At 40.9% G+C, this 21,293-nt stretch overlaps 1 protein-coding gene across 5 annotated transcripts in view; it reads right to left on the bottom strand.

Moving 5' to 3' along the window:
- Window positions 1-19,602, bottom strand: part of LOC115046718 (vitamin D3 receptor A) — a 59,546-nt gene extending 39,944 nt beyond the window's left edge. For 3 of the 5 annotated variants that reach the window (XM_029507268.1, XM_029507275.1, XM_029507274.1), the window contains exons 1-3: window positions 19,497-19,602; window positions 18,631-18,789; window positions 14,961-15,025 (exon numbers count right to left, since the gene is read on the bottom strand). In XM_029507268.1, coding sequence (XP_029363128.1) covers window positions 14,961-14,973 — 13 coding nt within the window. In that variant the 5' untranslated portion in view covers window positions 14,974-15,025; window positions 18,631-18,789; window positions 19,497-19,602. Of the gene's footprint in view, window positions 1-14,960; window positions 15,026-18,630; window positions 18,790-19,089; window positions 19,261-19,496 lie in introns of those variants that run through there. The other 2 variants (XM_029507269.1, XM_029507270.1) reach the window with 2 other exon arrangements.
- Window positions 19,603-21,293: the final 1,691 nt, after the last annotated feature.

Raw genomic sequence — 21,293 nt, 5'->3', positions numbered from 1 at the left:
AACAAACTGCAGTTACGCGCTTCGTTTGACCTTCAATATGAAGATGAGGATTTCAAAGACTTCTGTAACCTCACGTGTGTTGACAATCTACCAAAGGAGAAGGTGACATTGTAAGTAATTTTCTGTACTGTCTCTTCAGACTCAAGTTTGGACACTTTTAGCTCTGCTTTACCATCATCGGCAGCGTCCTCTTCAGCTTATTCATCATCTCTGACGACATCCTCTTCATTGAGCAACCAAACAGAGTGATTTGCAGGTCAGCGTTCACAGCAATGGCCAACCCATTTTCCTATGAAGGTGGAGCATTTCTATCCATTTCACGGGACATGAAGTTTGAGATTCTGCTCAAACTTGCTGAAACAATATATTCATTCATGACCTACCCTCCTCTTGAACATTTTGGATGTGTATCCAAGGCACTTGTTGAAAAACACCCTTGCCTTACAGAACCTGCCTCTACAGCTGGATGGTATGGATGGAAACACAGCATTAAGTTCAAGATGTGCAATTACAGGCAGAAATTGAAAGGTGTGGGCTGCCGAGAACTGGAGGTTAATTCTGAGAAAAGAGATGCTGGGGACACGCAAGGGAAGAGAAAAAAGTAATGAAACCTAGATGGTCTGAAACAAATCTTCCAGAGCTCCCCCAGGGAAGAGACAGCAGAAGTCTTGAAGAAGATAGAGAAAAGATGGTCCAACAGATGAGAAAAACAACCACAAACCTAGATTACATTGATGATGCAATGAATGCCACATACGCACTGAGAAGACAGGAGATCGTTGAAGAGGAGCCACTTGTGGCCGAACTGAGAGTCAGATGGCCTGCTGTTTTTACTGAAAGGCAGGTAAAATGTGTACATTTTTTCTTAGTCATGGCAAAGTAGTAATGTTGTATTGTGTATATTGCAGGTTTCTATGCTAGCATTGCTCCTATGGAGCATCTGTGCTCCTAAAGTAAAATATTTGGGAGTAAAATTAAAAATAGTTTAAGTGACATTTATGTAACCTTTAAATAATGTTTAGGGTCAAATGTGACCCATTTTTAAAATTGATAACAGTAAAAACATCCTCAATAATTAACCTTATACATGTAATTTGATGACTTCTGATCCCAGAATATACAAACATGGAAATATTTCATCTTTTTTAATCAACAGACACAAGCAATAGTTTGCCCCATATTATGATTAACACAATATTTGACACAATCATAAATTGATCTTTCCTTGTAGGCCACTCCTATATTATGATATTAAATAATAACTGAGATGAATTACATATTTTTATGTAACTGCTTAAATTATAGTAGTGTGTAGTGATTTGTTAAATTTACAGCCTTGTTACATGTTACATGTATGAATTATCATGACAACAAAGCACTGACATATCAGTCTGATGTAAACATTAATAAAACTCAATAACCTGTCACAAAAGCCACCTCCATGTTCTCCCTGTGTGATGGTCAGAGAAAGGTCAGGACAGTCTGAGGACACAGATCGTTGAGGTTTAAGTTATAGTGTGCTTGAGACAGGTCTCCGCTGTACGTCACGTCTGACATGTCAGTTGTAGTACGGAAATGTGAAAATTTAGGTGACTTTGAACTTGAACTAAAACTGTAATGTTACTTCTCCACATAGATTGTCAAGGAATTCACCATGCTCATGTCAATGGACATCAACACGTTCTATGAGGGTCTGGACAGCCATCTGTATAAACTTCTTCAGTTATTCAGGTTGAAGCGCTTCAAGGAAGTTCAAGAAATGACATCCTTAATGGAGAGTCTCAACAAGGATGTTAGTGTACATTTGTTGTAGCTGTGGTCCACATTAATTGTGCAACCCCACTGAGGAGGGGGATCAGGATGTAGATTATAACAGTCGGTAAACATCCTCTAATTAATATTCTTGGTTAGGCACTTTGATACTGACTGAATGAAATAGCATGATGCAAAATGAAATAGCATAGCTGGCTCTGTAAGATGGAGGAGATGGAAAGAAACTCTGGGTTTCACCTGCCAGTGAGAAGGTCTGAGTTTGTTACCTTTCTTGAGCTAAAAGCTCAGTTTCCGTCATTTGAGGGTTGACAAAAATCAGAGTTCTGATTTCAACTGAATTCAAGTCTCGTGTTTTTGTAGACCTCAAACCAAAGGAAGAGAGCAGCAGCCTTGCAGGGACTGCCATGGTACATGAAGGAAAATCCTTCTATAGTGATGAAGAGATGTGATGTAAGCAGCAAAATGTTGTTCAGTGATACAAAAAGTAGTTCACAATGGGCAGGGTTACACGTCATTTCAGGGATCCTCTGTGTGGATACACTATATAGCAAAACATTTCTAAAACACAGACGCCTTTTTGTTTTTTGTTTGTTTTTGCATGAAGACAACAGATCCCGGGATGTAATCAAGGGAATGGTGTTTGGAATCCTTTTGGTCGGTGAAGATTTTAAGGAGTCCCTTCCAGTTTCCTACAACGTTGCCAACAAGATTGTCATGTCACCCAAAAGCGTTGGGTGATGGGCCTGATGGGCCTGCTGTACATGCTGAACCATGACTATCCGAAAGACTTCAAATATACTTCCGAGGTAATTCAGCACCTGTTCATGAGAATCGGGTCCGAGATGTGCACTCCCAGGGTCCACTCTCTAAAGAATAAACTGCTCATTTAGAGGGATGGCTCAGGAGGATGTTTCTGCATTTGGCCCTGCATTTGGAAGTATTGTCTTTTTTTTTTTGCCATTTGTCCATTGTACTATGTAGTAAGAGGAAAAGAAATGTAAAGCCCCTGTGTGGGTCACAACCGTTTTTTTCATGTTCTAACAGATCTCTATTGTTCTCTGTGCAGGAAATGTCTCTTGGAGACACTAATTTGTATTTTTATGTTGAAGAGCAAACATGAACAGAGTGGATATTTCAACTCCATTTTTGAATGTTTGAAAAACTGCCCCTCTTCTCAAAGGAAGGACAGATCAGCCCCTGGATGAATAGCAAGAGCATGGAGCTTTTTTTTTTTTCTTTTTCCTTTTTTTCCTTTTTTAAACACTATTTAGTCAGAGGAGAAGAAATGCAACATCTTTCTGTCGGTCACACCACCTGTTCTAACTTATTTCTATTGAACATTCACTCAGAATGGATTCAGTTGGACTCAGCTATTGTTGTCTGCTCTTCTTTTTATGTATTGTATTATTATTTATGTGTGGGACAGTATATTTTCAGTTTGTGAGCAGCCCCAAGCAAAAGTGTGTTAGAGGGTGTAGAGGCAATTTTTTTTTTTTTTTACATGTCGCAAGGAAGGTGTTTTTTGATATCACAACATCCATTGACGCTTATTTTGAAGCAAGGCAAATTCTCAAATCATCGTGGTGACCGCAGGTCCCTTATCTCAACTCTGTGTGAAGCCGTTGGAAATCAAACCCACCACTCTTTGGAGCCACACTGCTTCGTCATACTTTGTCACAGAAACACGGTGCACAACGGGTCACAAGAATTTGAACTCTGTTGGTGACAACGAGCTTTATGATAGCTACTACGCTTATTACAAAATCACAGTTCAAGTCTCGTGCTTGTCTCACCTCATTTCTGCTGAAAATGTCAGTTTCCCGTGTGTGTATTGCATGGAATGTTGGTGGCTTATAGTGGAGGAATCTTCAGTTAGAGTGTGTCAGTGAGGTGATGATTATCGAAAAAATATTTCTAAATACGGACATATACTTTGAGGTACACACGTCATTTTCTCCAAAGTAGTAGAGATTCTTTTCCTCTCTTGAAAATGTGTTACCTTTAACAGTTAGACAATCTAAATTTGAACTGTGGCCCTCTAAAGGACATGCTCACCCTTCATCTCTGCTATGTCTCCCCATGTATTTTTCTCTGTCGGGAAGGAGAGCTGTCAAAATTTTCATGTTTTTAAATGTCCACATTTTATATCCTAGAGACACCGAAATACACACATAGCTTCAGACACTTTTTGTGGCACTCAGCATCTGCTCCTTTTTCTAATAGGAGTTACCATTTTGTCACAAATTGCCTCAGAGAGGCTCGCCAAAAGAAATTAACCTGTTATGTAATGGGCTTTCTGAGAAAGCTCACCGACTGACAGTACCAGTTCCAGTACAAAGATTATGTACTGCCCAGTCAAAGCAAAGCCGACCTCCACTATGCCGGGGTTCTTACTACATCGGCCGGTTGTTCCTGCAGTCACGCATGGAATAAAAATTCAACTGACACTTGAAAATGAGAAGACATTTTATTTAACATCAAGTTGTATGTGTAATTATATAGTCCAAAAATCTTTTGGTACTATTCAATTCTTTAAATATAATCACAAAAATAGAAGAATTAATGAAAAATAGGTGACAAAAAAGAAAGCGAGCTCATTCAAGAAACACCCTCTTTCTCATAAATTGTAATTGTTAGTTCATATAGACATACATATTATATATGTATGTATGTCATATGTACAAATGATCGAACAATCGAGGCACAGTGGTCTGTAACTGGATAAAAAAAAAAAAAAAACAAGTGGACATGACGTTTCTTCCTAAATGGAGATTGTCATTTTATTCTCAGCATCCTCATGGATGAACCACAGGCAAAGGGATTTATCGTCTTTTGGCAGAGGGTGCAGATCATATGGCGCCTCTCATACGCAGGCGATGTTCAAAACACTCCCTCTCTAGGTAAACTTTGCGTTTATACGAGTTATTATTGTAGCCCCTAACAGCACAAGAGACCCCAATCTTCCTTGAAGCAATTAACCAAAAAAACAAAAAAAAAATCTCTCTCTGTAGCTGCGGTAGACACAAGTTACCTAATAGCTACACAGTGGTTTCTCCACCTTTCTCCTGTTGCGCATGGAGTGAAACAGGGCGCCCGCAATTGCGTAATCCAATGCGTCAGGTGAGGTTGCTGCAAAGGCGCCATTAAATTTTGAACCTTTGCCTCGGACTTCTCATGGCTGTTTCAATATTGTTCTGAAGTAATTGTAACCCGTCAAAATGACAGATGGCCTTCAGATTTGTTCGCCAAATCTTAAAAAAAAAAAAAAAAAAAAAAAAATCTGTCAATGACGGCGAATCCTCAGTTAACGCAACCCCTGATACACACACACATAAAGACACAAAAAACAGATGCACAAACACACGCTCATGAATACTGATGGTGGCCATCAGTTTGAATGATTTCTTCTCTGAGAAGTCAATGTACTTATCCCGGATTCCTCTGATATGAGAGCAGCTAATCGACTGTTACTACTGAAATTTCTGTTTCTGACTGCAGAACACACACAGAGACAGCTATCAAGACGCACTCATCCACATATACATACACATACAAATATATAGACACATACGACATATTCTCATTCATCCAGGTTAAAGTCATATCTGGCAAACAAATGAATCGAACACAATCAGTTTTCCAGACCGAAATTCGAACGCAGTGACTTTTGAACACAGGGCAGTACGTGGGTTGCTCGTCCAGGCGACAGGCGCCGTGGCACTTCAAAATTTCCCTAGAATTTTCTAGTTATTATTATTTAGTGCCATGGGCTTCAGCACAGAGGCACTACTTCTACAGCGTAAATAGCTTAAATAGCTGTAGAGGTAGTGCCTCTGTGCTGAAGCCCAAGGCACTAAATTAAGAAGAACTAGAAAATCCCATGTCAGAAATTTTGACTGAGTGACTCAGGGTGTATGCTGCCAGGACAGGGACTTCAACTTGGCGCAATTCCAGAAGTGTGTATATCTGTGCACGTGCGTCAGACCACTCAGACTGAAGTGATGAGTCTGAGTGGTCAACAATGTGGCCGATACAGATGCACTGACACACACACACACACGTATATATACATATATACATACATATATACATATATACATACATACACATATATATATACACACACACACACACATATATATATACACACACACATACACATATATATATATACACACACATACATACATATACATATATGTGTGTGTGTGTGTGTGTGTTGTGTGCTGTGCAGTCTGTGCAGTCTAACACAAATGTCAGTAGTAACCATTGATCAGCTGCTCTCATATCAGTCTGATGGCATCATTGATTCTCATTGATCACTGAGTCGGAGAAGAAATCATTCAAAATGATGGCCATAGTCATTATTTGTCAGTTGTGTGTGTTTGTGTATCTATTTGAGTTTGTGTGAGTCTGTTCGTGTCTGTATGTGTGTGTTCTTATGAATAGGGCTGTATAAGGCTGTCTTCCTGTGAATTTGTGTCTGTTTCTGTGTTTCTGTATGTATGTATGTATGTATGTATGTATGTGCCTATGTATAGGGCTGCCTGTCAATATATTTGTGTCTCTTTGTATGTGTCTGGCTGTAATTTTGTGTACCCATCTTTTCCTTGCAACACAGCTCAAGCCCTGCAAGTTTGTTCAGGGATCAGGTGTGAACTGCTCTTTCTAAATCCAGCCACAAATTCTTGGATTGGATTGGATTGAGATCTGGGCTATGACTTGGCCATTTCAGAGCATTCACCTTGCTGTCTTTGAATCTTTTCTGTGTAGCTTTTGTGGTATTCTTGGGGTCATTTTCTTGGCAGAAAATAAATCTTCACCTAAATGGTAGTTCTCTTGCAGATTGAATTATATTAATCCCCAGAATTTAGCAATTTAGCAAGATACTATTACCATTACTACTTATGGATCCAGCTTTTTACAGTACTCTTTTCAATATTTTTTTGAGGAGTAAAAGAAAACTTGATCAAATTAGGAGTATAAATATTTATTTATGAGTTCTCTATTCTTTCTTCCCTGCTAAATTGAGAGAATCGGCCACATTGTTGTGTTTATAATACTTAACATTCATTCTAGATCATAAAGATATGATATTGGGGTGGTTGTTGTGCCTGGTGGATTAAATTAAATTACATAAATTACACCTATGCTTCAAGCAAATTCCAGGCGAGATTGTGTGTGGGCTTTTTATAACAGTGGCTTTCTATTTTTCACTCTTCCATACAACTTCAAAAGCCTGGGAAACTGTTGTTGCATGTACAGTGTGCTGTTACAACTGTTTTTTTCCAGTTGCCCTAGTGGTGAATTTGGTTTAATTTTTACAGCTAGTACATGCATGTAATTAACAACAACTTTTTTAAGATGAAAAACGGAGAGGAAGCAGAAGTAGTGTGTATTTGCACTATCAAGTTGACAGACTTCTACAGATGTCTGCTTTGCTGTTCATGTTTTATGGCCTGTATGTCTAGCTTTGCTCTTTACCTCTTCTTTATTTTGACTTTTTAAACTCCTTCCATTTCCTAATGATGGACTTAACTGAACTCGGTGGAATGCCCAGTAGGTAGAAAATTTTCCTGTAGCCATTTCCCAGTCTTGTACTTTTCAATGACCTTCCCCGAGTTGCTCTGTAGTGGTGGTAAAATACGTTTTTTTTTTTTATGGACCAATCTGAGTCACACACTAAAGTGATTTGGTTCATTTGAGTCACTTGAGTCAATGTTGTTGGCACCCCATTGCACACGCACACACACACACACACACACACACACACAAAAACATAGTTGTATAGTATAGTTTGTTGTTGTTTTGCTTACAATAAAATATGCTGCATTACTAGTCTGTACCACTTCGACTGATAATAATAGTAATCATCATCATCACCATCATCATCATCATAGCATGTCCATAAAATATGTCAGCCACATAACAACCAACAACTGGTTTTTATGCAATACTTATTTTAACTTAGCCTTTTGGATGAGAAAAACCTCTGAATATGCTGATTTCAAAAGGGAAAAAATTAATTATTAGACCAGAATGATCAGGGAATTGAAAGAAAAGAAAAAAAAATGTATTTCAACACTGAAACAAACTAGATATGCAATTTTAAACTACTTTTCCTGAAAGATTTAAATCCCCTTTAGGGTGATATTTAAGAAATGCGACCCACACAGAATCCAGCTACTGCTGACAGCAAATTCAAAATAGAAAAGACAGACACAGAGAGGGGTTTGTCCAGGGGATGGAAAGGGAGCTGGAGGACTGACGTTAGACTGGCTGAGTTACCAAAACAAAAACCAAAAACGAGAGAAGCAGCAGGAGTTTGTAAAAAGTTAAAAGGAAGCCAAAAAAAAAAGCAAAATGAAACATATCAAAAGAAAATTTCAATTTCATCAAATTTCCTCTGAGGTAATATTTAACTGTTATCTAACTGTTATTTAACTGTTGTCACATGTCTGCAGACTTCCTGTGTCAGGGATTAGGGACTAAATCAGACATGAGCCCTTGCTACCCACAACTCAGGTCTTAGACTAACACCAATCACCACACAGCCATAAGTACAGCAACACACACAGATTTAAAGGGTAACTGCTGTAATGAGTGAGCTGAGCTCTCTATGTAGCTCTTCGAAACCAAGTGTGTTGCCAGCAGCCAACAAACTTCTAATTGCCGTAAATTTGCAAATGTTTGCTCTATTGGAGACACGCCAACTGTTTCTGAACGCTGAGAAGTTGTGCTTCACATCGGTTCCTTCCTTGTTAACCAATAATACAATCTTTCAACATACTGCAAACTGCTCTGGAAAAAATGGGCAAATGCACTTTCTGACAGGACACTTTCTGGCTTGTTTATGGTTAAAATAAGCAAAAGTTCTGGGTGGACAGTAGGAATCTTCCACATAGAAGGGTTTAACACTTGCTTACAGTCTGATTAAAAAGCCGTCTGAATCTGTAGAGGCAGAGGGTGTCCCCATACAGAGAGACAGAGGACACGTTAGGCTGCTGGGGAATTTCAGACACCAGGCCTGTTTGCATGATGTCGTGTCATTGAGGACAAACCTGAGCTTCGTAACCAATAAACCAAGGTACCAAAAAGCATTTGAAATATTGTTGCTTTTGCTGTTGGTGTCTTTCTTGTGATTCCCTGACAGTCTGAAAACTCACTGTAAGGATGACCAGCTTTCGGGTGCTGCTTTATCTCCATGTAAGTAGTTAGCCGTTCTCCAGCTGAATTAACTCATTAACTGTTTCAGACCAAGTTGGAAATCGTTAGTTTTTACCAAACAGTCATAAGTCTCCACTGGCGATCTCCACTGTCTAACTGACCAAAATGGTCCAATTTGGCTAAAATACACACTGCAAGATTTCAGGGAGATTTTTTGATTTTTATTTTATTTTTTTTAAACAGATAACCTTTTGGGGCCAATCACAAACATGATTGCTTTTAGGAACACCAGTTATATAAATAAAATTCAATTTGAAAATTCACAACTATCAGTGATGGCTTAAATTAAGACCTTTGAAATATGACTTTATGAAATTTCATGTATTTTCTTATTAATTTCATTACTGCATTAAAACTTGGGGCAGTAAAAATACACTTTTTGTGGAGACTTGTTTAATGTTTAATGTTTAATCCAGGCTGACAGCATTGACTGTGTGTGTGTGTGTGTGTGTGTTTCCCGTGCACCTCAACTCCGGGTTACACAGGGCTTATTTTATTTGGGGTGAAAAAAAATGGCCCAATTAGAGATTGTTACACATCAGAGGAAACCTTAGGGCCTCTACCATTTGATGAAAAACTTGTCACCAACGTGACTTTGATTGACAGGAGACCCTACCTGCGTGTAAAAGATGCACAGTCGGATGGACCTTTAAATTAGCATTAGCACAGAGGGGAACGATGACAAAACGTCCGATTAACTGGACACTATGGATAAAATTGAACCGTGGATTATTGTTGGGCACATCTTCAGCTTTAAAGTGAATTTACTCAATGTTTTAGTTGGGGTTTGATTGAAGAATGCTCGCACCTGTAACTCCATAACAACAAACTTTCACCCTGCCCTATGTGCCCTAAAGATAATATCTTGCTAAGCCAGTGAGCAGTGATAGCTAGATAAAAGATAAAATGTACAAAATGCTGCATTAGCAGCTGTTTGTATATCTGTATATAAGCAGAATTTACCTTCAAATGGTGTGGTGTGTGAGTGTAACCCACTCATAAGATATAATTGATGACTGTTTTTGAGTGAATGAAGAATGATTTTATTTTATTTTAGTATATTAATGCTCACCCTGAGGTTTCTCCATTTTTTTTTTACCGTGGTAAAAGGATTTTCCTGGAGTTTTTCCTCAGTGGATGTGAGGTTCCAAGGACAGAGGATGTTCTGATGCTGCTATGTAAAGCCCATTGAGACAAACTGTTTGTAAAAATGGGCTATACAAATAAAATTGCCATGCCATGAGTCATCACAAAAAAATATTGCTTTTTTCAGTGATGAAGATGCCTCTCATTCCTGTCAGTTCTGTTCCTGGACCCTCCACTGCCCTTATGCAGTCTCCAACCAGCCCTTGTAAATCATAATCCCCTGCCAGCCCTCCTCAGCCTCCCAGTCCCAACTCCCATTCTTCCTCCCTGCTTGCTGAGCATCCTCGCAAGCGTGCAACTGCTGCTCGCACAAGAAGAGCACAGGCAAAGAGGCAGACTCAGGCCTGCTGTTGTGCCACAACATCAGGATCGGGTTCAGTGGCACAGCATTGATGAAGAGGATGAGCTCCCTCATTGGTTCTCCTTCTGTCCACAGAGAACTCTGGAGTGCAACTGGATTGTCAGAAAGATTACAGCCCCTCTGAACTGTTCATGCTTTTCTTCAGTGAAGATGTATTGAAGGTTCTCTGCCACCATACAAACAGAAACACAGAGCGCCGGCTCCTGAAAGGACAGTGGAAGCCCCTGGACACAAGAGGCCATGATGAAGTACCTGTCCATCGTCATTTATCTTGGCCTGGTGAAGCCCTCTGCCATGAGGGATCTGTGGAGGAAGGCTCACCTTCACAGCCACCCTTTTCCCTCCAGTGTGATGGCACGCATCAGGTTTGAGCTGATTGGGGCATTCTTGTGCGAGTGACCCAGCAGCTGACTTGTTGAATGACCAGCTTAGAGGCCAGCCTGGTTACAACCCTCTGTTTCACCAAGAAGCCACTACAAGACCAGATCCTGATGGCATGCAAGGTATATTACAATCGCTTCCAGAACATGGCCATTGATGAACGCATGGTAGCCTCAAAAGCTAGACATGGCATGAAACAGTACATGAAGGACAAGCCAACATCTCCACCAGATCTGCTATGGGGCCTCAGGGAAAACAGGCTTGGTTTCTTGAAGAACAGGGCCAATGCTCTCCTGAAGACAGCAGAACAAGGGGACATGAGGTGGATCAGGGAGGGTTCCCTGTTGTATGTCAAGTGGAAAGACACAAGGGATGTAAATGTGTGTTCTTTGCTTCATAAGGCCTATGGCGGAAAGACAGTGTAGCGGTGGGTCAAGAACCGCGATGGCAGCTGGTCGAGGTGCACTGTACCCTTACCTGAGCCAGTGAAACAAATACATGGGGGAGTGGACTTGTCAGATGCTCTCATCAAGTACTTCACTGTTTCCCAGAAGACGATGAGGTAGTACAAGAAGCGGTTTCTCAAGATCGCTGTGGTCAACAGCTTCATCCTTCACAAGGAGTTGGCTATGGAGAAGCAACAGAGCCCCTTGACCCAGAAGAGCTTTAGGAAGACACTGTGTTTGGAGCTGGCTGACTGCAGGGGGATTACCACTGAGAGTGAGGAGGCAGCAGGGACAGCACAGCCACAGGAGGCAGCTGCTGAAGACAGGCTGAAGGGATGTCTTCCTGTGACTGTCACAGATGTGAATGTTGCAGATCCTTGCAACAAAGACAGCACTGGGAGACAGTACTGTGTTCACTGCCATGCTCAGGGAAAGCGAAACAAGACCATTTTTAAGTGTCGGTCTTGTGATGTGCCTCTCTGCATGATTGCAGGTCGACTGTTTCACAGAGTGGCATGACTGCAGGAGCAGTCAGACACCTTGAAGGACTGAAATTTCAGTCAGGTGTCTGTCCTGACAGACAATTGAACTTACAAATAGTTGTTTTAACAGAGTTCAAAATTTTCCATTAAAAATCCATAATTATATAATGTTATTATATAATTATAATGTATGTATATATATTATGTTATATTATATATAAATCTGTAACAAGAGACAATAAATTATATATTTAAAAGGAGTTCTTAATTTAAGCCATCACTGATGGCTGTGGGATGTTTACTTCTGGAGTTATAAGGCTTCAAAATAATAGAAAACTGGTGAAAATAGGTCAAATTTGTGTTTGGATGGGTTTTGGACACCATTTATTTTCAAATGGAATTTTACTTATGTAACTGAAAATCTCACTGAAATCTTGCAGTGTGCATTTTAGCCAAATTGGACCATTTTGGATAGGTTTGGCACACTGGAGTTCACCAAGGGAGACTGGTAAAAACTCAGCGCTTCAGTAGTTTTACCTATGTGAAATTCAACCTGTTTCATAGTGAAAATTTTGAGATATCACCGTTTTCACAAAAAATGTCTAACTCGTTTTAAAAAAAATATTGTTTTTTCAATGGCCCTATTTTTTTAAGGAATGACTCAATTCAATGTTTTATTAGATGTAAAGATACAGATGTCTTCTTTCATTTAAGCCATCAGCCATAGTTCTGGGATTAGTACTTCTGTAGTTATAAAGCTTTATTAGTAGTGATACAAAGACAGGCAGAAATTGACAAAAAGGGCTTCTGCATCAAGAGGTTAAAAGAAGCTGCCAAGCCTTGGGGCTTGGCAGCCTTGGGGCCTATATCACGCACAAAGCTGGATTTTATCTTAGTGAGATAACTTCCAGGTTAACCCTGGGTTTTCAGTGTCATGAAGCTTGTCTACTTTTTTAATTGGGGTGCGTTGCCATGGTAACTTATGTGGAATACTTAAACTACTCTGGGCCAAGGTTAAGTTTTGGATAAGAGCTTGATCTTATAGATAGATAGATAGACCACCCACTGACCAATCAGCTCTCTGGAAAATGGCCTGACCATTTTCTACACAAGCCCGAGCCCACCAATGTGGGCACTAGAACTGGAAGAAGAGGAAATGCAGTGAAAGAGTTAACCCGTTTGGTTTTCCAGACTAGGTTTGCTACGAGAGATACAGATCAGCATGTTGCATAGCTGTATGTGGAGAACAACAGCTCTGACAGAGTTCAGACTGGATGTGTGGCGCTGCCATTCTTTGCCTCAGGTAAGTGACTGAAGTCTTTTTTCCCCCATTTACCAATTTATTTGTAACCTTCTTGTGATGTCATCTGTTGAAAAAAAAAAAAAAAAAATACACAGTTGCATATATGAGGGTTTTTCTTTTTTTCAGAAAGAGATTAAGGAGATAATTCTTAAACTTGACACATTTCGACTGTACCTTCAGTCTTCTTCAGAAGGATCATTTGACGTGCGTCATGGCAGGTCTTTATCAGCTGTTGTTTCCCTGAAGACATGAGTGGCCTGATCTCTATGGCCTTGATCCAACTTTTGAATTGATTGCTTTCTGCTCAGATAACCTTTGCGTTATCCCAGTCCATGATGTGGTTGTTTATCCTGTAATGATCTGATATGGCTGATTTTAGTTTTTCCTGTTCTGCTTTTTCTTTTTCAGTCTTGTGTCATCCTGCTGTTTCCTTTTCACGTTATTTTTTGTATTCTGTTTTTCCTTGTGTTAAAGCTTCTCCCTGTTTCACCCATGTATATCTTTTTGCATGTCTCGCATGGTATTATTTTCCGTGTCTATTCTGTTTTTGGCATGCACTAGAAGTTGTCGTTTTTTTTGTGTGTGGTTTAACAGCTGCGTTTATTCTGTGTTTTTTTTTTTTTTTTTATAATATTTGTATGTGTTCAATTATTTCTCGAATGTACGGTATGGCTATTGTGTTCTTGATGTCATCGTCGTTTTTTTTGTATGGATTTTGTTTTCTTTTATTCTCTTTGTTTTTGACTTGCTGTTTTCCTTTGTTTATTTTCCGTGTGTGTGGGTTTCCTGTATACTGTTATTTTTATGCTGCTATCGTCTTTGTGGTGCATTTTCATGTCCAGAAAATTTATGGTTCTATTTGTTTCCTCTTCGTGCATGAATTTCACGTTTTCAGTAATGTTCATGGTGTTCAGATGATCTGAGTTCTTGTGCATTTTCAGATTTTATTTTTTCCAGGATATCAACGTATCTTTTCCAGATGGTGGGTTTGCAATGTGCGGGTGCTGTGTGTATGGCTTTGGTTTCCATATCTTCCATGAAGAAGCTGCTCATTATGGCAGATAATGGGTCTCCCACAGCCAAACCTTCTTTCTGTCTGCAGACTGTGTTGTACAAGTTGTATGTGACTGAGCCTATACTGTCTACTATGTTCTGCCTTTATCTGCTGGTAGGATGAGACTTTCTGGTGTAATATCGTCAGTGTAATATCGAAACACCAGCTAATAGACACGTCATGACGCATGTTGAATGAAGGTACAGTCGAAATATGTCAAGATGAAGAAACATCTCCTTAATCCCACTGTGTATGAACATAATCGAACTACACAGCTGCATATTTGGCCAGAGAACAGGAAAAGAATAATGACTGAATGGGTCATCGATGATAGAATAGTGGCTTGTGCAACAGATATCAAGGACGCTGCAATTGCCATCCTGCACTGGAACCACCTTGGTTAGAAATGGAATTCAGCAGCCTCAAATTCAAGAACTAATCAGAGAGGTGAAATCTATTTAGGGCTGAAACGATTCCTCGAATAATTCAAATACCTCCATTACAAAAGTGTTCAAGGAATTTCCTATGCCTCAAGGAATTGTTTAAGTTTTACAGCTCGAAGCATGGCAACTTTTAAGGTCACACAACATGCGATGTCACACAAAGGAAGAAGAAGTAGGAGGAAGACATGTTTGGTTTTAGCAGTGGGAAGTTGGAGGAAAGATGACAAAAGTGAAGATAATGGCACTAACAAAAGACAGAAAATTTTGAAAGTGTGGAAGCATTTCAGCTGGACATCAAGGCAAATACTTTTACATGTGTTTACTGTAAGACAGCCTTTGCATACCACAACAGTGCATCTTCAATGCTGCAGCATCTCCACCGAAGGCGCCCGGTTTTCTCCAAGAGCATCTAAGAATAAAAATGTTGATTATCTAAAAAAGGAAAGCAATTGTTCATTAAGTGAAATATCTTGTTTTTTTAATGTATATTTGTTCTTTAACTAGACAAAAATATGTTTTATCTGTTTTCTCGATTAATCAAAGGAATTTTCAGTAGACTACTCAATTATTAAAATATTTGATAGCTGCAGCCCTAAATCTATTCCAGAATATACCCATCTAAGCACAGTGGCCTTATAGAGCTGCAGCTTCCGATGGGACAGTCTCAATTACGAGTTAAACAGGATGTGGCTACAAGGTGGAATGCCTGAAGAAGATGGCGGCACGCAAGTATGCAGTGGCTCAAAGCTTTCTCTTTCAGAGCAAGTTTTTGACTTTGCTTGTATGGTGTGCGTGTTTGTTCAGGTTAAACCAAGAGAATTACATCTACAGCCAACAAGAACTCCTCCAATTGGAATTATGGAGGGAGTAAAGCCCTACAGCTGAGTTTCTCTGCTCACACAAGATACCAGTGGACATGGTAGGGATGCCAGGCTGTCTGTAGATTACATACCTCTAGGGACTTAGGCAGAGGCAGCACAGAGAAAGTAAGCAGAAATGGGCCTGCAGGGCTAGCTGTGTGCAAGCTAGGCTCTGTAAGCAGTAATCAATGAAGCATGTATCCTGAAGCTGTATATATCATTGCTGGGAACATTTAACTAGACACACTTGAAAACTGTGCTCCCTAAATTCCACCAGCATGTTAAGTGTGCTGCTAGGGGAGAAAGCACTCTGGATAAAGTCTACTCTAATGATAGGAGTAACTACAGGCCCAAACCACTACCATACTTGGGCCAGGAATACACTGTTGCCAGAGCCAGCCTGAGCAGAGGAATCAGAGAGGCCAAGGCAGCTTACTGGACGAGGATAGACACGTCTCTGCAGGAGCAACAGGTTCCAGGGGGTGCAGCACATCATCAACTACAGATCTAACAACCTTGTAGAGACGGATGGAGACACCTCACCAGCCAATATGTTGCATGGTTGACATCCTTATTTCAAAATTGCTGAAACTGTTGGGGGAATTGAGCAAGTAAGCTTGTACACAGATGCAACACTTATTGATCCCAGATCAAAAACATGCATTTGTGCATGAAGGGGATGCAGTGATATAAGTGGCGGGAGTAGCATCAAGGTCAGTAAGACCACTGCAACCAGCAACATCCAGCACAGAGAAGAGGCTAACCCAAATGTCAATCTTTCCAACAAGTCAGTGCCTGTGATTTTGGCTGATTTGAGGAGCGGGTAGCCTCCCCGAGGCTACTCCTTGATAGGAACCCTTTAATCACCCACATTTCCTCTGTTAAGACCTGTGAAGACAAGACTATGTATCGTGGCCACATCGGTGCCATCAGAGCCGATCTTTTCAAAAACAGGACAGATCATTACTAAAAAGGAGAAACAAGCTCAATCCTGAATAGGTACGCGAGTTTGTTTTCCTGAATGCCAATTCGTGGGGAGGACTCATTCCAAACATCAGAGGGGGAATTTTGAATGCAGTCACTGTAATTTAATTTTGCAGAGTTGAAACTTAGGTAGACTGCAGTACAGGTACATTATTATTATATCATAAAAACAGACATACAAAATACAGTTGTCGCACAATAAGTACAAAAACTTTATTTTGGAAGAGGTTACATCTAAAATTTTGATTTTATTCTGACTATGCAAAGCTTAATTGTTAATTGTAACTTTGCACAATTGTTTAGTATATTTATTTTATATTTTTTTTTATGTTGAAATGTAATTTCGCACAGCTGCATCAATATTTGCAGGATTTTGCACTCTTTCCACAATGAAGTTGATAATTTACCTGCTTTAAGTAATTGGTTTTAGCAGGATGAACTCAGTGGACTGTTGGAGCTTGTGTGCACATTGACTAAGGGACTCAAGTGACCGATTCATATAAATTTTAGTCAGTAACGATTCATCAAAATATATTCTTGTGATCCAACTGCATCGATCTGTGCTAGGCAAATTGGCATTCAGGACAACATATATTGATTAAAATTGTTTAAAATGGTAAAGAGTCAATTTTCATCGATATTTGGAAATTGCACATTGGATTTAAGCACAAAAATTGTATCGATGTGTGTTTGTTTGTTTTTAACACTTAAGACACATTAAACGTTGTCATTTCAGTCAGCCTGTCTGTGACATCATCGGCATGTGCAGTGCAAAATTCAGAACAACAAAACGCAGCATGGCAGAGGACACAACGAGAAAGAAATTTACACCTTTTCGATGTTGTGTGTGGAAACATTGTGGCTTTTGCAAAGACGGGCATGTTCTAAACAAGTCAGTCGCTGTTTGTAGAATATGTAGAAGCCAAATAAAAAAAAACATGGAAACACCATGAATATTTCCAATCATCTACTAAGGGGCCATGGGATTAAACAAAACGCAAACAGTCCAGGCACTTTTGTTTTGAACCAACAGCAGAATTAGCAAGTAAACCTACTGTTCAATGTGGAAAAAATGTTGGTTGCACCGTGTACGGTTTATATGGAAAATGAGAGCAGAAGGTTAACATTCTGTTTGCACTTCATTCAAATAAAAGGTCAACGTTTTTGCCATTAATTGTTGTTTGCTTGTTTATAACATTCATAATTAATTTAAACCCGATTTCCCTACAAGATACAACAGGGCTCTCTGAAACTTCGCCTACACTGTCCAGTATTCAGGTATTTATTTCACAGTCACCTTAGTTGAATTTTTGGCTGAATCAATTTCAAGTGAATATGTATCTGGTCACCATGTAAGAATATCACTATTATAACTATTGAAAAAAAAAATCACAACATGCCAAAGCAAGACACACATACACACAAACAGTGAAACAAAACCACAATGTGGGAAAATAACTTCTCAAGAAGAAAATAACTTTCTAAGCTCACTGTCACCGTATTACAACTACTGAAACACACACACACACACACACACACACACACACACACACACACACTTATTTAAAACAGGACTGCCTCAAAGTCAAACTCACAACAGAAAAAGATCATGGACAACAAATCCACACAAATACAATTTGTGGAGAAATCCGGACAGACAACACCCTAGTAGTTAGAGGGAAAAAGACATGTTGTCCTTCAAAAGACAAAGTGTCAGCACCATGTCCTGAATCCTCTGCTTACTCCAAGTCACAACAACAACAACACTTAATGAGTCAATTTCCATTCAGCTCCTCCAACTCTGTCTCTTTGCCCTTCCCTTGTGAAAGGACCAGACTGTCTTTGGGCCACTCAGGGCCCGTGACAGACAAAGTCTATGCAACATCTGGCTGCCCGTTTCAAAGTACTCAGTGCTGACCCAAAAGCAGCCCTTGTTTTCCTGTTGGTTTGGTGGACCAGCAGGGTCCTAGATCTGGATCTGCAGCCTGCACATGCAGACACACACACGGACATACATATATACAAGCGCAAGCGCACACAGATCCGGTGAGGTCTCGTCAGCCCCAGGCCTGGAGACAGAGGGGCTCCGTGTTCGCCTAATTGTCAGCAGATAACTGACATGCTAATCCGGGACCTGGGGCCACAGTCCGGACCGAGCCGGTCTTCTTACCTGCTGAGACATATCAGCCTTCACTCCAGGCAGGGGCAGGGGCAGGGGCAGGGGGGCTGATGTCGGAGCCAGGTCGCCAAATTTCCCCAGTCTTGGAGCTGAAGACGGGTTTTACCGATCCCCCCACGATGAAGAACGTCCCCTGCGTACAACACAAAACTGTGGACAAAAAAAGAGAGGTACATTCAAACAGGGACACCTAAAGGGCCGATTCTCGAGGTAGGGGCCCGGGGAGCGAGGTTGTTTTTCTCTGGACGGACACACTATCACACCAGCGGGCAACAGACCGCAGAACTCAAAAAAAGGATTCGGAGCGACTGGAGCTAAGAGGGTGAGGACAGTCATTTATAAAAGTTCCAACACATGGATAAGTTTGGCTTTAAAGGCTAGCCGGGTCTCCATTAGGAACCGGAAAGGGGGGGGGCGTACTGTGAACCGACTGGATTGACGGATCCTCACCGTGAATGAAGCGTCTCAGGTCAGTCTATCCAGTCATATTTTGGAGGAGTTCCCCGGATCCCCTCCCCCCGCCGACCAGGTCGGACATCGGTGAACAAAAACACCCGCTGCCCGCTGCTCTCTCTCTCACACACACACACACACACACACCGCTCTATGCGAGGATTTGACGGTTGTGCTGGTTGTGTTCGAGTCGACACTGCAGCAGCTGGACACCGTGGACGGAGTCTACGCTATGGCTCCCTCCGCCGGCCTAAGGAGCGGGTCTGTCGGCCTGCAAGCGCTTCTCCGCACCCATGGACAGAGAAAGCCAGAAAACTACGCAGCTACGTCGGTGCCCACAACCGCCTGACAATACCCGCTACCAGCGACCCCCCGACGACGACAAAAAAAGTGGGGAAACTTACATTAATCCGTGCGGAGCGTGACGGAGTGCCTGGTGTCAGTCTCGTTTTGAGATCAACAGAAACGGTCTGCACTTCCCTCAAGCCCCGCCCCCATGGCCCAGTTCAGGCATATCTATACATATATATATATATATATATATATATATTCCCCCCAACCAATCACAACGTGGCACTCCGGTGCATACTCGGCGCCCATTGGTGTAGCCGCCCGTCAGTCTCCAGATGACGCATCAGTGTCGCCCAACCATATAGGGGTGTGTCGTGACGTGGCCCGCAGCCCGATAGGTAGTAAACAATTCAGTCCAAAATAACATGTAAGTAATCAGCTGACGTCATTACAAATGCGACAAACAACAACTCCATCCTGGAGCTTGTGTTGGCCAGAGACGATCAAAGAAGGTGAGAAATTATCACAGATAATTAGATATGATCCAAGATTATTAAAGAAGATCTGAGATTATCAGAGATTAATGGAGATGGTCAGAGATGCCCTAGAGGAAACTGATGGTGTTCACAGACCAACAACATACAAGTTAATAAGCAGGTTTCTATTCCACCAACCACAGAGGGTCTATGGACACATTCAGTATTGCGTAATGAGTAGTGGGAGCTATTAGTAGTAGTACTAGTACTAGTAGTAGTGAGGAGGAGGAGGAGGAGGGGCAGGGGCTCCCCCTGGGGGTTTATTGTTATACTTAAATCACCTCAATACTTTGTCTTTATTAGACATGATTCCCTTCTTGTCCAAAGCGCCCTGTGTCCCGAGCCACAGTGCTGGAGCAGCTGGACTTTAGGCCTGGAACATGGATCCAAGCCCTCAGTAAAGAGTGAAAAAGGTCCATGCTGTCCACATACCTGACCATAATCCACAACATTTTAAGCAGTGACAAAATGAGATGTTAGCCAGTCCTGAGAGATGAGAAAATGCCTGAAACCTGCTCATTGGTGGCCTTGAGTTCTCTTTGAAAAGATTAAGGGTTTTTAAAACTTAATGAAAGGAGGCTTTAAAAACTTCCTTTTTATTCATTTTGTGAAATGTGGCATATTGTTATTGCTTGTTAAGAACGATGTCTTTCATTAAGTTCAGCTCTTTACTTTCTAACGGTACTACAAACCAGGTGTGAGTTTGTTGTTGCTGATATCTCTGATGAGATGGGGTCTGTTGTGAAGCAGCACTGACGTTTCCACCACAAATGGAGTTTGATGTTGTGAAAGTTGCTTCAACAGAATCAGCGATAGGAACATCTTCCTTGCCTGACAATTGTAATGTTGTAATCCAAATTTCTTCTCTGAAGCATCTACTGAAACAGTAGATCTGTTCAGCAGATTTCAGTGTGTTATTATATATGAAACTGTTCTACTGGCCATAAACCAGTTATTTCTGATAGATTGAATATACACATGAAGTGTAACTGTGTGTGTTCATACATGATCTGTGTATTTCCCATTCACATGTGTAAGTGTGTTCAGTGTTTTCCCTGCAGCCAGCCTGTGTGTGCATGTGCAGAAAATCTAGGCCAGCCCTTGTGGCTGTGTGTCTGAGAGGCGGATCAGTCTATATGAGGGACAGTTGGCATATGCGCGTGTTTGAGTGGGGGCATGCGAGAGAAAGAGAGAGAGAGAGGGAGGAAACAGCTGGGAAAGCAAATAATGGGAGCAGTGGCTGAGACCCAGCCCAATGGTTCTCACAGATGCCTGGACCGGCTGGATGAATGCGGCACCCACACTGGCTGTTCAGCTGCATTTGGAAAGCACAACGAAACACAACGAAAACAATTGCACAAACATAAAGGAATG

Source organism: Echeneis naucrates, chromosome 7 (genome assembly GCF_900963305.1).
Source record: "Echeneis naucrates chromosome 7, fEcheNa1.1, whole genome shotgun sequence".
NCBI lineage: Eukaryota > Metazoa > Chordata > Actinopteri > Carangiformes > Echeneidae > Echeneis > Echeneis naucrates.
This window is presented reverse-complemented; position numbering and strand designations above follow the sequence as displayed.